This window comes from Pseudorasbora parva, chromosome 5 (assembly GCF_024679245.1).
Source record: "Pseudorasbora parva isolate DD20220531a chromosome 5, ASM2467924v1, whole genome shotgun sequence".
Lineage (NCBI taxonomy): Eukaryota > Metazoa > Chordata > Actinopteri > Cypriniformes > Gobionidae > Pseudorasbora > Pseudorasbora parva.
In genome coordinates, this window is record NC_090176.1 from 34,468,772 (window position 1) to 34,489,384 (window position 20,613).

General features: G+C 38.0%; 2 protein-coding genes across 2 annotated transcripts in view; one reads left to right on the plus strand and one right to left on the minus strand.

The window, feature by feature from the left end:
* clybl (citrate lyase beta like) overlaps positions 1 to 20,613 on the plus strand; it is a 185,196-nt gene that overhangs the window by 10,725 nt on the left and 153,858 nt on the right. The window lies entirely within an intron of this gene.
* gpr18 (G protein-coupled receptor 18) lies at positions 1,778 to 9,856 on the minus strand. Its single transcript, XM_067445049.1, has 2 exons — positions 9,626 to 9,856; positions 1,778 to 4,182 (listed from the first exon to the last, which is right to left on the minus strand). The coding sequence occupies exon 2, from the start codon at positions 4,170 to 4,172 to the stop codon at positions 3,186 to 3,188; it is 987 nt and encodes a 328-aa protein (XP_067301150.1). The 5' UTR covers positions 4,173 to 4,182; positions 9,626 to 9,856; the 3' UTR covers positions 1,778 to 3,185.

The following is a 20,613-nucleotide window of genomic DNA, read 5'->3' on the forward strand; positions in this document are numbered from 1 at the left end:
TATTTTTAATGTGGATGCTGTCCGAGTCATCTAGTACATGTCTAGTTCAAAACATGTCCTAAGACATGTTCACTGTGAAGCCGTTCACATGAATCCCATTCCCCTCGAGTGGTCTGAGGAATCCAGTCAGACACTACCGGTTCTAGTCATGTTTTTTATATCATTTGTGAATTTGGCTCTGGTATAAGTGCTCACGAACAGTAGAATCCCATTATAATTCCCATATCACAATATAAAACTGCAACAGCTGAGGCATAAAAACAACACCCTACCAACTCCATTGAAGTCACCGGAGACTCTGCAGAGCAATATCCCACCAAACACATACCGCGGGCCCACTCTGATCATCACTTGATAGTTTGCTGACAAGCAAACTCTATTAAGCTGTCTTCAAATATGCAAAATGATATGATTTTACAATGATTACATATTCACTTCCCAGCTGGCTGGCTCCATGCAACTCCATTTGTCATTGACTATTGTGTCCAATTATATGATTAGCTCCAAACACTCCGCCACTTGGAGAGCTCTCGTGTGTTCCAGTGCACTGACTGATTCACAAACAAAGTCATTACAACATGTATTCACACATATCAAATAACAAACAGATGGCCATTGTGCGCCGGCTGATTTGTTTGTAACACGAGCGGCAGAAAAAAGGTAGTTTTTTGCTGGGCTTTGTTTAAGCACCGACTGTTTTATTCCCAGAGAGAGACATCTGGCTGCCGAGGCGGCTAAATCAACTCAAATGAAAGACAATCTTGTTTCCATTAATTTTTCCTATGGAAAAAGCACTTGTTATGAAGATTCTAAATTACTGAGAAAGCTTCCAGATAATTCATCATATGGGCCGGACAGAAGACTGCAGTTGCTCAGAGAGTGTCTGTCTCCATTATCTTGCTGTGATGTGTATCAGGTGGCTAAAGTGTGTGTGTGTGTGTGTGTGTTAATGTTTGCAATGCACAACTTACTGTAGCGTGATATGGCTATTCGTAATCCATCCGTCCATGACAGGTACTGAAACTATCATTTCAGTGTCCCCAAAAAGTATTTAGACATATAAGTCACATTAAATATATCAAACCAGATGGCATCTGCAAACAAATAATGCTAGAGCTGTCCTCAGAACGAACTTCACTTTTTCAGTTGTTTTTAGCCTACTATAGTCTCAAAGGCATTTTTAGTGGGTGTATGAAGGTAGTTCCTCTCAAGTTCACACAGGTGTCCTAGATAGCAGAATAACCACCCATATTTCATCATATCAAAGTCTGTTTGAAATAGAAGTTGTAGCCTACTAGTTGTACTATTTAATTGTGCCTTACAGTCTCCAAATTGTTTTTAGGGAAACTATAGATTTAGTTTTGGGGTGTAAGAAATGTATACATTTAAGAGCTTTGTAAACTACAGTTTCAAAAACATACTGCTGCTCCATTGCAAATGTTCACCCAAACTTGTCCCACCCCAATTTCTAGCCATTGATTGAGTCTGAAGTCGCCACATCAGACTGCTTAAAAAAGCAGTTTTAAAAGTGCCAGAATGTTTACACTCTTCAAAATGACTAACTACTTGTTTCTGCACATTAACAGTATGTAGTAGAAAAAATATAGAAAGAAATGTACATGTCAAATTTAATAATTGTGCTTAATCAAGTGAAGTGCAGGGTATCCATTAAGTATATTGATATTTGATGCATAACAGGTCCAGAGTTTAGTTTAAAATTGATATCAATGTATAAGCTCCATGATTAGTCACAAGTGGTCACTAGGGTTGACGGGTGTGCTTCAATTTTTTTATTATAAATGGTCCTGCATCTTGACATGCACTTTCAAATTTCAAATATTACATACAGTCTCTTAATTCATATGCGGTCACAAAAGCTTTAAACATGAATAACAATTATAACAATAACAATGAGAAAAGAAACAGGAAGTCAGCTTCTAAAAAAATAAATCAGTCAAATACACAAAGAGAAAATCACAATCCAAAATGGCATGTAGATATAATGCCACATTCAAGTAATTTGTTTACATTGACACCACCTGATGGTGATTTTAAGACAAAGCACTGTGAGAGCAGCATAAATGTGCCCTGGTCAGTAGCGCCCCCTGCTGGCGCAATATATACTACAGCAGTGGTATATTCAGAGTATATTCAGCACTGCACATTTTGCATGTCTCCTTTGTTCTTAAAATCTCTTCTAATGATCTGATGAGTTGAATAAGGCATGTTTGATTAAGGAGACATTCAAAATGTGTAGTGTTGGGGTACTCCAGGGTAACCTCTGTACTACAGGTTAAGTTTAATGTTGTGCTGTACCAAAGGCCTGTTTCAGTTTGGTTTCATTGTGATCAACTTTTGTTAAAAAATGGTGCAGAATGTTTTTAATGATTATTTTAATCATATATTTGATTATTTGGTAATTTATTATTAACTACATTATTAAAAATAAAGTGCTGCTATGTAATTGAATTACCTTTTCCTTTTTTGGGGGAAATTCAATGTGCATTACAATCCACACTGAAAAGTAGTATCTCGTTTTCCTTTCACTTCTGAAAGGATCAAAAATCCTAGTATGCAATCCTTTTGAACTAACCTCATCAAAGACATTCATTGTTTCTGAAGATCATACTTGGTATGATAAAAAAGCATGCTTTGCAAGAGACTAGCATGTTTTGCACAGATTGTGCTAAGACTGCAAAGAAAGTTTTTCAAAGGAAATTTCAAACACCTTTCTGTGATTATGCAACAACATTCCCAATATAAAACTCTTTTAAAACAACAGACACACTTGCAGCATGTAACACAACAACTCGAAACAAACAGTTTGTCTTAGGGTGTGTTCAAATATACAGCGATACTTGCAGCACAAGTAAATTAACGATGGGTGGTGGTGCATATCTGGCTGCAAAAAAAAAGTGTAATTCTATGCAAATAGTCAAGGATTCAATGCAGACTACCAATGAAGTTACTGGTGCACATGTGATTCATCTCATGTCAGTAAAGTTACTGTGAGCAGTTTCACTGTTTAGTATAGTTTGTTTCTGTTTGGAAAACATAATTGAGTTTGACTCCTGCATTGATAATCGTTCATCCTGTTCCGCAATTTCAATCTTGTTCTGTAATTTAGTTACAAACATTGACATGATTACATTCATTTCCATTGTTATCATCACCTGTGTTATTGTTCAGATCATGGCGCTGGTCAGGTTGCTGATTGAGCGAACACTGTTGGTGTGACGGCTCTTCCTGCGAACGCTCCTCAGGTAGTTCCTGTATAAGATCACGCTGATCACACGGTCCTGAAACTGCTTTGACACAATGTAGAAGAGTATGATGTCCAGCACTGTACTCGCATTCATCAGGAAGGTGGTGAAGGCCCCCCAGGTGTTGTAACCCTGCCCACTGCTGGCCAGCAGCATGGAAACAAAGCAGATGTGGAAAGGCACAAAGCACACAAGCACCTGAACGATCAGTGTGATGATGATCCTGATGGACTTTTGCTTGACTTTGGGCTTCAGTTTGGACGTGCGGCCGTGGATGAGATTTTCTACGATGATTATGTAACAGCCGACCATGATGCACACTGGCACCAGGAAGAAGAAAACAATACGCGCGAAGTGGACGGGATTGTCACGGCGCAAGTAGATGATGTCATGCATCTTGATGCAAGTGGTATAGTTTGAGATACGGTCTGGGTCTTCTTCTACGAAGATGAGTGGAGCCGTGCTGCCTAAGGTCATGATCCAGACTCCTGCACAAGACAACAAGGCTTTACGAACACTTTTTAGTTCTCTGGTGTGTCGCGGCTGCACTATGGCCACATAGCGATCTGTGCTAATGAGAGCGAAGAGCCACAAGGCTAGGCAGGGATAAAGCACTGTTAGTGCAGCATTAATCCTGCAGAAGATGTCCCCAAAAGGCCAGTAGTCTTGACTGTAGTAGACAATTCGAAAGGGCAGCAGTAAGATGAATACCAAGTCCACTAAAGCGACATTGATCATGTAAACGGTGATGGAGTTCCGTCTTTTTGTGGTCAAGGCAAAGACCCAGAGAGCGGTCAGATTGACCACTGTGCCTATGGTGAAGATAATGCCATAAAACACTAGGCTAACAGTCCGGTACACTTGGGGGATGTGGCCCTCCATGACAGGCAAAGATGTGTTATGATCCATGATGGTTTGCCTGGTTTGACCATAAAAAAAAAAAAGAAATCAATGTAAACAGTTTTTCTTTGTATTTGTTTATTTTTATTGAAGCCTATTTCAGAAATTTAAAAACAATGTAATAGACCATGATAGACTTTATCCTAAGATTGTGCCATATTTAATTACTTGGCAAAAATGAAAACAATGCTGTGATAGAAGTACAGTGGGATCAATGGATTGGAGTGATGTTTAATAAAAATCATGAGTTCACACTTCACTAGCCAGAGAGTAATGTAGTATGCATATTTGGCGTGCTGTCCAAGGAGAGGTCACTGAGCTCTGTATTTAGTCCAGAACCACAAAGTACTCCCGCTGTATTTATGGTTAGGAAAGTAACCAGGTGAGGAGACAGGGTGGTTGAGGGATGCTGAAAACTACACCACATCCAAGTTGCTGTTTGGATTTAAATTGGCAAATGCTTAAGAGTCAATGATTGGATTATTATTGCAATGATGTTTATGTTTCTAACATGTTATATGGTTGGCAACAGTTCTTCCAAACCTAATTTATGGATTGTGTAGCTTTTCTTAAACAGACTCTAGTCCAGACCTTAAACTCATTAAAAGTCTTTTGAATGTGCTGAAGGAGACTTGACAGAGTGCTGGACTCTTGCATTGTCAATACAAGAGCTGAACCAAAAATTGATGCACCTCTTGATGGAAATAACATCACAGCATTTATTTTCATCAAGAGGTACATTCATTTTTGGTCAAGGTCTTGGACTCAGAGGTGCCAATTCATGTGTGAAAATTATTCTTCATGCTCCCTCCCAACCATTCTTTCACAGTCTGACCCTGATGAATCTTGACATTGTCATCCTGGACTATGGCCATAATGTGTCTTCCTACATGGTTATTTAGGAAATGAAAAACTACACACTCCCATCAATTAGGGTTGGAAGAACTATAAATACAATAATGCAATAATAATCTAATCATTGATTCTTAAGCATTTATGTGTTTATATGTTATATATATATATATATATATATATATATATATATATATATATATATATATATATATATATATATGTATGTATGTATGTATATATGTATATATTAGGCCTCAACTCATGCTGAGTTCTTGGGTAGACATGTTGATGATTGCTGACTGCTGGTTGGAATGACATGATGATTGGATAATCATTTGAACGTGTTCCTCCCGAAGTTTGTTAATAAAACATCATATATTTCCAACGGAGAAAAAAAATCCATAAAACCGTTTTGAAAGTTTCATTGTGCACTATATGCCATTTTAAAGACTGTAAGTCTATCTGTCACAGCCTCATTTTCATCCGTATAAAATTCAATATGGCGTCTACCCTAATGGATCTGTTTATACCTGGTATTAAGATGCATTTTGGTCGATCTGATCACAAGTGGACAAAGCTAAATACATATGTAAACAGGGTCTAAAACGTTTTGAGCTTGTCCACTTTCGACCACTTCCAGAGGTATTTGAAAACACATTCAACCGGATTGATTTCATAGTGTAAACGCTTATGTGGTTTAATGTGTTCGAACAGCTTCAAAAGACCTCCTTTCTTCATACTGAATATAAACATTTATGGGAAGCATGCTATAAAGCCAGACGGGATTTAAACTTTGATTTACTGATTTAATGCTTTTGTATTTCCCACATTGATTATTGCAATACTCTTCTAGCTGGGGTCTCTAAAACTACCTTTAACAAATTACAGTCAGTGCAAAATTCGGCTGCAAGAATTCTCACTAGGACAAGGATGACAACTAGGACAAGAATCTCTGCACTTGCTTCCTGCTAACTTACAAGGCCCTTTGTGGCTTGGTGCCATTACTTATCGGAACTTATAACTGTTTACACACCAGGACGAGAGCTCCGCTCCTCCGATTCGGGTCTTTTAGTTGTTCCTTCTACCCGTCTATACGCTCTATGGGCGACCGGGCCTTCTCAACCTGTGCGCCTTAACTTTGGAATTCTCTTCCGATAACAGACATGCTCAGACAGGCAGATTCTCTTAATGTTTTTAAATCTGCTTAAAACACATTTTTCAGATTGGCTTTTGTGTGATTATTATTTATTTTTTTGTGTTGCATGACATGTATCATTTGCTTTTTATCTGTCTATTCTAGTAAAGTGCTTTGAGATTGTCTTTTTAAAGGCGCTATAAAAAATGAATGGTAACACTTTATGGGGAGCACATATTCACTATTAACTACGACTTTTGCTTCAATAAACTCCTAATTTACTACTTATTAATAGTAAGGTAGTTTTTGTAGCAGGTAGGATTAGGGGATGTAGAATAATGTCATGCTGAATAAGGCATTGATTTGTGCTTTATAAGTACTAATAAACAGCCAATATCCTAGTAGTATGCATGCTAATAAGCAACTAGTTCATAGTTAATAACTGAACCTTAAAATTAAATGTTACCAAATAAAGGTTATTATTATTATTATTATCGTATTCCTAATTTCAAACATACTCACTGCATTCAGCATGGTCTTGCGGCTATCAAAGCAGAAACAAAAGCTCTAAGTTCGTGGCCCAGTTTCACAGACAGGGCTTAGATTAAGCCAGGACCAGGCATTAGTTCCGTTAGGACATTTACATAGCTTTTATAAACATGCCTTAGAAAACACATTACTGATGTGTATGGGACTAGCTTAAATGGTTAGTTCACCCAAAAATGAAAATTAGCACATGATTTACTCACACTCAAGCCATATAGGTGTATATGACGTTCTTCTTTCAGACGCAATCAGAATCATATAAAAACATGTCCTGGCTCTTCCGATCTTTATAATGGCAGTGAATGTTGCTTCGTTTTTGAAGTCCATGAACGTGCATCTATTCATCATATAATGTCATCACGTAGTCATGCATCTGACAACACTGCACGTTTACGTTTGTCAGACATAGCGTAAGCATTTTGAACTGCGAGAGGCACTACACTTTTTCCGTAAGTTGAATACAGAAGATGGTCCGCTGGAAGCTAGAAATTTTACTTCATAAAGTTTTAAATATGGATATTTGTCTTACACAAATGCATTGCTTCGCTTCAGGAGGCCTTTATGCCCTGGAGCCGTGTGGAGCAGTTATATGATGGATAGATGCACTTGTATGGACTTTTAAAAAAAAAAGCAACATTGACTGCCATTATTAACCTTCTAAGAGCCAGGGCATGTTTTAATATAACTCTGATTGTGTTCGTCAGAAAGAAGAATGTCATATACACCTAGGATCGTTTGGGGGTGAGTAAATCATGGGCTAATTTTCATTTTTGGGTGAACTAACCTTGTTTGTATAACCGGCGGGCCATGTATGTTTTTCCAGTCGTCTCTGGGCATGTTCAAATGTAAATTGTGCAAGCTTATTTTGTCCATTAGATTGAAAGATCTGGAAAAAGAAAACACATTTACCTGCCCATAGTCCCAGAAATCAGGATAGAAGTGGTTGGTGGAGAAAAGAAACGGAATAAACTATCAGGTGTAAACGGGTATGTGTTTCCTTAAAGCTGCAGTCTGTAGTTTTTCTTCTTTGTCGCCATCTTTATTCGAATACTGCAATTGCAGTTATTTGCGGAATTATTACGTGATTGTTCCTTAAGGGCGCGGCAGGATTTAGAACAACTTCTTGAGTCGCCGCGGACAGGCTCCGAATGCCGCCACCGGTGTGCGTACACTCATTGAAAACAATGTGTTCGAATTTTAAAGACGTGGCGCGCCGCCGAGCTCCGCGTCCGGTGTGCGACCCCCTTTAGTCTGCACAGTGCGGAAGAATCCAAAGTTTAGACGAGAATGCGCAGCTGTCAGTCACCGCACCAGTGTGGATACTGTCATTCAGACTCTACTGTTTGAAAGTATGACTGACATAATAATGCCATCTGAACATGTAAGTAGCTAACATCCACTTTTGTTCTGACCAAATAAGGGGGGGAAAGCATTGCAATAAATCACGATGAATAAATCTGACCGTCGTTTATCATATCACGTCAAACCACATCAAATACTTTTTCAAAATGTTAATGTTAACATCAGCAACGCGTGACTACATTTAATGTCCATTAGGGTTACCAGTAGTTCAGTTTCCATTTCTGTGCAATGTGGAGTAACACCATCTCAACCTAACGCCTCTCTGAAATCCGAAGACTTTGTATTTTACAATGGATGAATCGTAAATGGAGCAATATAACCTGCTAACCAGGACTCCTTCTTGTACAGATGTGACGCAATAACGCAAATATGCTTAATTCCTTCATTCGCAGAAATCCACCAGTACCACTGGAATTAAAAACATTATTTACAAGCTTACTGTTGTAAATAGAGCTATGGTAGGCAGATCGTTTTGAACACTGGCTGGATATGTACTTGCTCAGTAATCCATTTTGAATCATTTTTAACCCCAAAAAGTTACAGACAGCAGCTTTAATGTACTTCATGTACTGTAATACAATCAACCAAAATACATCTTAATACCAGGTCTTAATACAGGGCCTACAGTCTATTGCGGCTTTAGGTCAAACTATACTTCACGTTTTGCGCGTACACGAGGGTCAGCGTACAATGTGCATTTAATTTTTTGTGTGTGCAGTATTTACATGGGTTGTAACTCGTGGCGAGCGACTCATGAACTCAACTGCATGCGTCGAACGCCTGTGTACGCATACGAGTCAAAAAAAGTTCGCAAGGCTGTGCGTTCCACTGTCAGTGTTCGCATTAAAAAACCCAAAGTAAACTTTCTGCTTTACTGTACATCTTACAGTTTCAAACTTTATTTGAATAAATATTTGAATATTTTGCAATTGGGAATTTATTTCTCACAATGTGTCTTTAATATAATTTTTTTATTCTCTTTTTACTCAGCTTTTTAAAATGGTAGCATAGTGCAATACAATAGTAACAAAAAATACAATAGAAATGTAGGCTACAAGTAGAATATATCTTAAAATGACAAAAATTATGACAATTGTCTTTTTTGGGCAAACTTTCCTTTTAAGAATAGTCACTTTTTCTTTTTTACACACTTATTTGAATTTGAGGGTTTGTATAATAAAATAATAAAATAAAATAAAATAATAAGTTACCAAAAAAGCTTTAAAAAGAGAAAGCAAACAGACTTCTAAAATAGGAGTGTTAAGATGCAAAATAAGAAGATGCTACTTTTACCACAATTCTTTTACCACCAATTGTTTTGGCTTTTATGAATCTTGTCACTAATCTGTGCAGTATCAATTTTCACTTTCAAGTCATACTGAACCTTATATAATTACATAGTGTTGATAAATGACCTTCATCATATAAGATTAACTTTGTATAAATAACCACATTTGACCAACAGCATTGTTTCCTGATATGATTTGCTATTTATAAAATCTATAATTTTTGTATTTTTTTTTGTTTTAGAAGATTACAAAGTAAAACATTTAAAGGTACCAACCTCAGATATCCATGTTGTTGGCATCGTAACTGTTCTGAGGGCCGTATGGGTGATGACTGTAATGTACCATCGCTGCCGAGCTTCGATCTAAGATAGAGGAAGTCATGAACCCAATGTCTTTATTTAGATTAGAATTTTTCTTTTGGTTTCTGTGAAGCCCCTTCACTTCCTGTAATGCACGATCTGGTGCAGACTATAGCTCAAAGGCAAACTTTATGTCATATGCAGTTTGAGACCAGTGGAGATGTAAAGATGTGACAGGTTTGGGTGCTGGTTATTGATTGGGAAAATAGGGTTTGTCACACAGCATTAGCTCTCTTGGGAGCAGCACACAGCAGGTGGCAACAGAAGGCATCTGGTGTTGAAGAGTTTTAATTAAACAGGATGCTGAGGTTGTTGGTGTATAAACAGGAAATGAGATCTTTGTAATGTAGGCTTGGGATGGCAGCTCATCTTAAAATCACAGAACGAATAGAAAAAGCTCTAGAACTGACCAAACGGAACACTTCTAGACTCAATGGCTGGGGTCAACTGGCTATCTGAAAACAAATATGATTATTTTCTATGTCATATTTTTCAGGCATAAAAAAGTGGGGGTGAACTAGCCCTTTAAAAACGGCTGTTGTTGTTCTGTGACTAACCTGTGGTAAAAAAAAAAAAAAAAAAACACAAATGAAGTGTTCCAGCAGCGACATTTGGCCGGAAGTTCAATATCGTGTGAAAGAAGATACTTTAAAAACATCAACACTCAAACACTGTAATCTGTGTAATACATTAATATTTTCCATCATTACAATGTTCTCCACTGTGAACTTTTACCTCAAATAGTCGTATCAAAGTGACACCTACACTGTACATTGACTGATTCATTCACCTTTAAAATACTGCCTGACATTTACTGTTCGACAGTCGCCCACATCAGGAAGTCGCTAGTTTTAACTTCCCCATATGGGGATTACTGACACACAAAAACAGATAATATCTATTGTAAGTGAAATTGTTGTGAAAGATTAGAGAAATGAACTTAAGGCCTGTGAAATGAGGAACGTCTGTTCCGTCTCTTAGTTTACATAGTTTATTTTTTCAGTTCCTCCATATTTAAAAAAAAAAAAAAAAAAGGGGGAAGGAAGACCTGCTTGTCTTTTAAAGTACTATGGCAATAATATAATTTTGAAAATAACATATAAAACATTATGGTTAGCAAATACTATTAATGTAATATATATATATATATATATATATATATATATATATATATATATATATATATATATATATATATATATATATATATATATATACATACAGAAGGAATTAGTGTCCACAGATTTGGTTCAGTACAAGCCATTTTTTTTACTTTTTTTTTTTACGACGAGAATGACAAAGACTCTCTAATTGTTTCCTGTACTCTGTTCCATAATAATGACTTAATCTTGTTTTGTAGACTTGTATGGAAATATGTGATAGAGACAGCAGTGTTGTTAAGACTGGCCCATTTAAAGGACAACTCCGGTGAGAAATGACCCTAGGTGTAATTAACAGATGGTTACAGAGTAGATCGTTCTCTGGGATGCGTTTTCCTGAAAATCAGATGTAAAGAGTTTAATCTCTAAAAACAGATTAATTTATAGCGCTTGTCTATGGGGCACAGGGTAGACACAGGGTGGTAAAATTAAATCGCTAGTTAATACCACTAACAAGGCTCAAAATAGCCTCACACTAATACAGTAGCATAATGAGGGTCCCTACATGCAAACCAAAGCATTGAGAACTTTGTAAGTGTACAAACAGTTTAATAAGAAGATACTTTATAAAGACTTACTTTATAAGTGAGCTGGTCGATAGGAATTAAGTTTGTGAAATGTAATAACATGGACATTTTTATTTTTATTTACTTATTTTCTCTGTTGAGTTCAGTGTTTTCTTCGGGAAACAACGGACCATATGATATTCCAAGTCACAGATCATCATCACTTAGAACAGCACTCGTGGCTCGATGAGTCGAGACTGTTTTCCAAGATGGCTACTGACCGTAAACGCGTAATGCACTGTCTTTAAAGTATCTTCTTAATAAACTGTTTGTCCACTTACAAAGTTCTCAATGCTTCGGTTTGCATGTAGGGACCCTCATTATGCTACTGTGTTAGTGTGAGGCTATTTTTAGCCTTGTTAGTGTTATTAACTAGCGATTTAACTTCACTACCCGCTGCCCCATAGACTAGTGTTATAAGCTAATCTGTTTTTAGAGATTAAACTCTTTACATTCGATTTTCATGAAAACGCATCCCAGAGAACGTTCTACTCTCTAACCATCTGTTAATTACACCTAGGTTCATTTCTCAACGGAGTTGTCCTTTTAGTTTAAATCCAGGCTTAGACCCTCTCAGCTTAGAGGCTGAGTCAAGACCAGTAACAGAACATGGTCCAGTCTGAGTCAGAGTATGTGAGTGGAGTGGAGCGGCAGCAATTTACCCTCCGCGCTCTAAGCATTCAATAATCACTCCGCTCCAGCTCCACTCCGCTCCAGGTTCATCATTTCCCGCTCCCCGCTCCACTCCTCGCTCTACTCCTCGCTCACTGATATCAGAAACACAGCTCTGAGGAAATTTGCGGCGAAAGTATTTAAGTAAGCTCTGCAATATCAAAAGTTCGGTTTATAACACACATTAACACACACATTAATGTGTGTTTTTCAGTTAACACACATTAAATGAAAAAAAAATGAAAATGAAAAAACAATAGGAGATAGTTTCAAAGTGGTTTATTGCAAACATTTTTTTCCTACGACATGCCAAGCTTATTAGGCTTTATCAGCATTAAACGTTAAACATTATTGCTGCTTTTGCAGTGAAAATTTAGTTTGAAAGTATGAAAATAGTATGCTTTCATCAGTTATTTTATCTGGGCTACAGGTCACATTACAGATTTCTGCTAACTGTAAGCAGATGCACTGTAAGATTAAATTTGTTTAAATGCATTAAAGAGACTGTTTGCGTGTGCGAATAAGTGCTACCTGTTTAAAATGTGCTTTCACCTGATCATATTCAGTATATAGAAGGTACAAAAAAAATCCTTGAACTATAACACCTCCGCTCATGTCCATTGCCTTCATCATAAACCTGTACATTCTTTCTGATTTGAGTGATCCATCTGAATCAAGCTAGTTAAATGTGTTTAATGTGTGAGTTCTGACTAAAAATACTGTTATATTATAGGCCGTTGGCATGAATTGTACTCGTGATGAAGTGGCAGTGGAGTGCTCTCGGAGGGCATGAAATCCACGACGCGCCTTCCGACTTTTAAAAAATGCGCTCCTCACTCCATTTAAAATCACCTCGCTCCACTCCTTACTCCGCTCACATACTCTGGTCTGAGTCCAGAATGCTTGCACAAATGCGGACTTGAGACAGACTTGTGGCCGAGTCTGGTCTCGAGCACTACAATGCTAAAACACTGTGATCTGAGCTGTCGTAGGCTACATATGTAATACATAATATGGCCATATTTTTTCATAAGTTAGTACATACCTGTAATCTTGAGAGACAGGTGGATGGGTATACAGTGGGGGTGTGACAATACACTTAGCTTACGAGATGAGATGATATGAATTAACGAGAACTAACAATGCAATTTTAAGCAAACCATCAATGACGAAATATATGACTGAAAAAATTTTCTTCACAAAATGCAAAACAATGCTGGTGCATTTTGTAACTAATCTAGTGCTGTCACTAGCGAATATTTTGATGATTAATCGAGTAATCAGATTTTTTGGTGGTAATATAAATAGACCTAAACAAACAATAGCCTTTAACATTATTTAAAATACATACAGTGTCTTGCGAAAGTATTCGGCCACCTTGAACTTTGCGACCTTTTGCCACATTTCAGGCTTCAAACATTATGATATGAAACTGTAATTTTTTGTGAAGAATCAGCAACAAGTGGGACACAATCATGAAGTGAAACGAAATTTATTGGATATTTCAAACTTTTTTAACAAATCAAAAACTGAAAAATTGGGCGTGCAAAATTATTCTGCCCCCTTAAGTTAATACTTTGTAGCGCCACCTTTTGCTGCGATTACAGCTGTAAGTCGCTTGGGGTATGTCTCTATCAGTTTTGCACATCGAGAGACTGAAGTTTTTGCCCATTCCTCCTTGCAGAACAGCTCGAGCTCAGTGGGGTTGGATGGAGAGCGTTTGTGAACAGCAGTTTTCAGATCTTTCCACAGATTCTCGATTGGATTCAGGTCTGGACTTTGACTTGGCTATTCTAACACCTGGATATGTTTATTTTTGAACCATTCCATTGTAGATTTTGCTTTATGTTTTGCATCATTGTCTTGTTGGAAGACAAATCTCCGTCCCAGTCTCAGGTCTTGTCGACTGATTGTTGTCCTATGGACAGAGTCTCCCACCTCAGCTGTAGATCTCTGCAGCTCATCCAGAGTGATCATGGGCCTCTTGGCTGCATCTCTGATCAGTCTTCTCCTTGTATGAGCTGAAAGTTTAGAGGGATGGCCAGGTCTTGGTAGATTTGCAGTGGTCTGATACTCCTTCCATTTCAATATTATCGCTTGCACACTGCTCCTTGGGATGTTTAAAGCTTGGGAAATATTTTTGTATCCAAATCCGGCTTTAAACTTCTCCACAACAGTATCTCGGACCTGCCTGGTGTGTTCCTTGTTCTTCATGATGCTCTCTGCGCTTTAAACAGACCTCTGAGTCTATCACAGTGCAGGTGCATTTATACAGAGACTTGATTACACACAGGTGGATTCTATTTATCATCTTTAGTCATTTAGGTCAACATTGGATCATTCAGAGATCCTCACTGAATTTCTGAAGAGTGTTCGCTGCACTTAAAGTAAAGGGGCCGAATAATTTTGCACAACCAATTTTTCAGTTTTTGATTTGTTAAAAAAGTTTGAAATAACCAATAAATTTCATTCCACTTCATGATTGTGTCCCACTTGTTGTTGATTCTTCACAAAAAAATACAGTTTTATATCTTTATGTTTGAAGCCTGAAATGTGGCAAAAGGTCACAAAGTTCAAGGGGGCCGAATACTTTCGCAAGGCACTGTATATAATAACAATGGGGCAATAAAAATTGGTTCAAAACACGTATATACTGTAAAAAGACATAATATAATACACATAACAGAAACATAATCGACTCACTGTATGCTATAACAAATGCCTACAAAGGGTGCCAAAGGCCTGGTGATTGTTGTTGTGGCACTTTACATCTTAAAATACATGTTTAAAGAGATAGTACACCCAAACATTTTAATTACCACTATGATTTACTTACCCTCAATCAATCCTAGGTGCATATGACATTCTTCTTTCAGATGAATGCACTCAGAGTTATATTAAAGTAAGTCCTGGCTCTTCCAAGCATTATAATGGCAGCCCAAAATTTGAAGTCCAAAAAAGCGAATCCATCCATTATAAAAGCAATCAAAATGGCTCCGGGGTGTTAATAATGGCCTTTTGAAACTAATTGATGGGTTTTTGTATGAGATAAATATCCATATTTAAAGGGATCCCCTGGTGTTGAGACTTGTATGGCTTAATATAACATAAATGCTGTCTCTTACTGAAAAATGTAGTAGAAAACCCATGGAAGATTTACGTTATTTAAAAAAATTGATTTTATATCTGGCCGGGTTCGGACAGATATTTAGAAATGACATTCGGGTTCGGGTCGGGCTCGGTCACGTCAGCGCGAAAAGGCATTGAACCTTTTAAATTTAAAACTGCTTATTATGCAAGTAGCCAATGGGCCTGTTTAACTTGATGCAATGGTTTGTTTTTGTGATTAAAATACATGCATTATATAACCCTAACATCCGTCTTCCTGCATGCGGAAATTTGTTTATGTCGCCGTGACAACAACTCGCAACACGTGCGTGCATATTGCCCGCGGCATCCTCGTCATTCCAGTGAGCGTAACTTCAGCGCTGCTGGCAGCAGGACAGCCTTGAAGCCATCCGCAGTTGATGCAATCCTTTTTCTACATAAAACCTCGATTAGCCTAAACTTTGATGGATAGATTATGTAAATAGATCCCATGTTGCAGTTTAGGAAACATACAGTTTGAGAATATTGGTAAGATGACTTTCATTTCAATAAGCATTTAAATTGTGTTACGTTAATGTTTTGTTCTGTTAGCTTGGGCCATTTTTAGCAGACCTTTGTTCATTTAATTTCAGTTGGCTATTTGATTGGGCTCTGTGTAACGTTTGATGCCCCGTGTGCGCGCTGATGCGCTAGTCTGTAAACATTTCAGAATGCCTTCCTACAGCTGCTTAATAAAAGCGGGATTTCCACACAAACAAACGTGCGTGTCATTAGTATTAGAGGATGGATACCCGACCCGAGCCCGACGGGTTCCGACGGTACCCGACGGGTCGGGCCGGGTTCGGACAGATATTTAGAAATGACGTTCGGGTTCGGGTCGGGCTCGGTCACGTCAGCGCGAAAAGGCATTGAACCTTTTAAATTTAAAACTGCTTATTATGCAAGTAGCCAATGGGCCTGTTTAACTTGATGCAATGGTTTGTTTTTGTGATTAAAATACATGCATTATATAACCCTAACATCCGTCTTCCTGCATGCGGAAATTTGTTTATGTCGCCGTGACAACAACTCGCAACACGTGCGTGCATATTGCCCGCGGCATCCTTGTCATTCCAGTGAGCGCAACTTCAGCGCTGCTGGCAGCAGGACAGCCTTGAAGCCATCCGCAGTTGATGCAATCCTTTTTCTACATAAAACCTCGATTAGCCTAAACTTTGATGGATAGATTATGTAAATAGATCCCATGTTGTAGTTTAGGAACCACAGTTTGAGAAAATTGGTAAGATGACTTTCATTTCAATAAGCATTTAAATTGTGTTACGTTAATGTTTTGTTCTGTCAGCTTGGGCCATTTTTAGCAGACCTTTGTTCATTTAATTTCAGTTGGCTATTTGATTGGGCTCTGTGTAACGTTTGATGCCCCGTGTGCGCGCTGATGCGCTCGTCTGTAAACATTTCAGAATGCCTTCCTTACAGTTGCTTAATAAAAGCGGGATTTCCACACAAACAAACGTGCGTGTCATTAGTATATGAGGGGAAAAAATAGATTTTAACTGTCGGGCTCGGGTCGGGCTCGGACATAAATATTTGAATGCCTGTCGGGCTCGGGTCGGGTTCGGTTACTGCTCTGTCGGACGCGGGTCGGGCTCGGACAGAAAAATGCAGCCCGATCCGCACTCTAATTAGTATATGAGGGGAAAAAATAGATTTTAACTGTCGGGCTCGGGTCGGGCTCGGACATAAATATTTGAATGCCTGTCGGGCTCGGGTCGGGTTCGGTTACTGCTCTGTCGGACGCGGGTCGGGCTCGGACAGAAAAATGCAGCCCGATCCGTACTCTAATGTGCGCATAGATCACCCTCATTCACTATTCCCTGTGTAGATAGACGGTTGATATCATAGACCGTAAAAAAATATGGACGACTCGACATCATCCGTTTCCGCTTGGCAGATTTGAAGCTTTTAGGCGGCCTGCACGGCGCGGACATCTTGGGACCGAGTCTGCGCAGTAGCGATTTCGGGACCGGAGTTGCGCAGTAGAGCGCAGGAAGTAGAGCAGGAAGTACAGCTGCGATATCAAAAGCCTGCCCACACTCTCGCAGATGCAGAACAATTAATTATGTTGGTGTGAAATAAACAGTTATGGAAATGTAGAAATTAAAGCTAAAGCTCTAATCTGCTCCCAAAAATTTCGAAAAAAGTCTGTTAGTGCCAGAACTTCACTCAGAGAAGACGTCAGTCTCAGCTGTCAATCATGACGTCACACCTCCCGTTTTTATAGCATCAAATAACTAACTCAAACTAAACTTATTTTTAAAACGAATACCTGAAATTAAATGATGATAACTGCCTTCAGTGACATAAACTAACTTTGGGGAAAAAAATTTGAAGTGTAATTTTATTATTTAGTTTGCCTCGCGTCCATTAGAAAACACAGAGGGTACGGCTATACTGGGACCGGTCACCGGGGGGCGTTCGAGGTGCGAAAGCTTCAGTAAATGAGAGGGAGACTGCAGGCTTGGTTGATATGCAGTAGATTAACTGTAATGGCTAATGTGACCAGCAGAGGGAACTATCTAGGTATAGGACCATGGGATAGGGGAACGTGAGGAAGAGAGGCAGGATGTTTTGGTGATGATGTTGGCTCTTGCATTAAAGTTTGAGCACAAGCTCAGTGAATTAAAACCTCAATCTTTAAACTGTCATATTTAAGACACGAATAACATTCCCTACTTTTGTTCACTAATACAACATGAAAGAGTGAATGAAAACGAGTGTGTGAAGTCGGACAGCTGTTGTGTGTAATTCGGCTGTACACTTGTTATTGTGGTGCAACGTGAGAGTAATGAGTGCACTCGAACATGTCCACTATGGTGTCTGACAACACTACAAATGACCGTCCCTTCAAATAATGCCCTATTTCAGGTTATAGGGGGTCGATTTCGGATTCCGCCCCTGTCGTGGAGACTGAGCAGCCCAACTCTGTCGGTAGATCTTTCATGGGTTTTCTACTACATATTTCAGTAAGAGACTTCATTTATGTTATATTAAGCCATACAAGTCTCAACACCAGGGGATCCTTTTAACATGTAATGTAAAATATTTAGCTTCCGGCAGACTGCCTGACATATTCAGCTTATGAAAAAAGTGTATATGGTGCGACGGCGATGTTGGACATAGTGTAAACACAATTGTAACTGCCATGACGATGACATAGTGTAAGCATTTTGGACTACTAGAGGTGCTACACTTTCTAAGTGGAATACGGAAGGTGGTCCTCTGGAAGCTAGGATATTTTTCCTACAAAAACCTATTGTTTTATTTCAGAAGGCTTTTATACCCCTGGAGCCATGTGGATTGCATTTATAATGAATGGATGCATGTTTTCAATCTTCAAATTTTGAGCTGCCATTATAAAGCTTAGAAGAGCCAGGAATTTGTTTTATATAACTTGTTTTATATTATCTTGGGGTAAATTTCATTTTTTGTTGAACTGCCCCTTTAACATTGTCCCAAATAACATTTCATTCTAATGTCCACTTAATCTTTAATATTTGGCAACTTCTCAGCCACTGTAGCATTTGTTGAGCAAGAACATGTGGACATTAAAACATGCAAACTCACAAGCAAGGGTTTAAACTTTTATTTAGAAATCGCAATAAATAACAATTAGCATTATAATTTTTTTTAATGTATGTTCTCCTGTATTGGTGTAGGTTTGTAAATCATTTACGTGACAAATCTGTTGTAATGAAACAGTATCTCCTATGAACGTTATAAGCAACCTAAAGTCAAAGCATATGCAGAATTAATAACCCGAGCTGCACTTAACAATAAAACATAAGTCGTGTCAGACTTTATATGTGTATTGGAAACCCAAAGAAACAGTAAGGTTTGCCACAAACTCAACTCCGTCATGCTGATATTGGAAGACAGCTTTTCACCTCGACGGCTTAATATCAGGCTTTAATATAGTTTTTTTTTGGGAAATGGTACGAGATCTCGTCACACTCCTAGTTAAACAGGTAATATAAATACAGCCTTGTTTAATTATTAAACAAGCAAGGACCTCAGTGTAGATGACATTATATAAAACAGTTCATCTGGATACTGCATTGAATATAACTTGATTATATAACTTAAATTTAATGTGTCTTTTGCAATCCCTGTAATAGCAATAATACATTTCTTAGACAATTTCAAAGAAAATTAAAAGTAAAAGGTAAAAAGGTTAAAATGAATATGATGTAGATCAACTTCTTAGCTAACCATATCATGCACCAAATAATACCTGTACATTCAGCCAATTATTATTTGAGACTCAATAGTTGATATAATGTAATTTTATTTTATCAGACTTCCATACTGTTCCTGACATTGAATTTCTCGGCCTTCAGTGTAATTCTTTTTTATGTGCCTTTTCCTGTAAAAGGAATCAGTTCAAGGAGGTTTGAAGCAATATAGCAACTTCCGTCCATTTTTTGCAGTTTGGCTAACCACAATTCCCCGTACATTTGCTGTTCTGCTTCTCTAGGGTCTTTGTCAAGACATCACGGATTGGTCTTCAAACATTTTCCTGTTTTTGTCTGTGGTGTCCCTGATTCTTCTTTCGTAACCTTTCTCAAGATTAACTTTTTGGCCAGTTTTCAGAGTATTTGTGATGCAATCCAGAAACTAAACACTTCCAGTCAACTAACCAATGCCAATTAGTCTGCAGTAAACATTTAGGCATACTGGAATTGTACATTGTAGTAACAATTTTAATTAGATTTAACAAGCAAATTAATTTCCCTTTGTCTCTAAGAAATAGTAGCACTATGCTGCTATCATAAACTTTTTGCTTTGTCTCCCTCTTATGGCTCTTTGTTGTAATTGCGCTGAATTCTAAATTTGCATGGCTGCAAAATCTTGATCAAGAAAATATTAAACCAGTCTCTGTGTACACTTTGTCTTCAGGATAATTATCTGCTACATTGTTATTTATTTATTTATGTATTTATTTATTTATTTATTTAGCTAGCTGTTGGCTACTTGAGTAAAAACTATTCTACATCACTTAAAAGTCTGGTTTGCTGCCCCTGTGGTTAAATATGGTCTGCCTAAAAAAAAACATCTAAAACTAGCAAAGAGCTTGACCAGCTAGGACCAGCAGAAGGGTATAATGTCTTTCGAATCGGCTTTGGCAGTGACTCTGGAAGACTTGGAGTTAAGCTTTTCTCTGAGAAAAGAACAAAGAACGGCACTGAAATCATTTTTAGTTTATTCTTAGCTAAAAACACATAGTTCTTTCAAAAATGTATGTGCTCATTAATGTATATTTGCTTCTTTCAAGTTATAAAGTATTCTCGTAAGTTTATAATATGCCATTGAAAATACATATGGGTGAGTGGTTCGAATG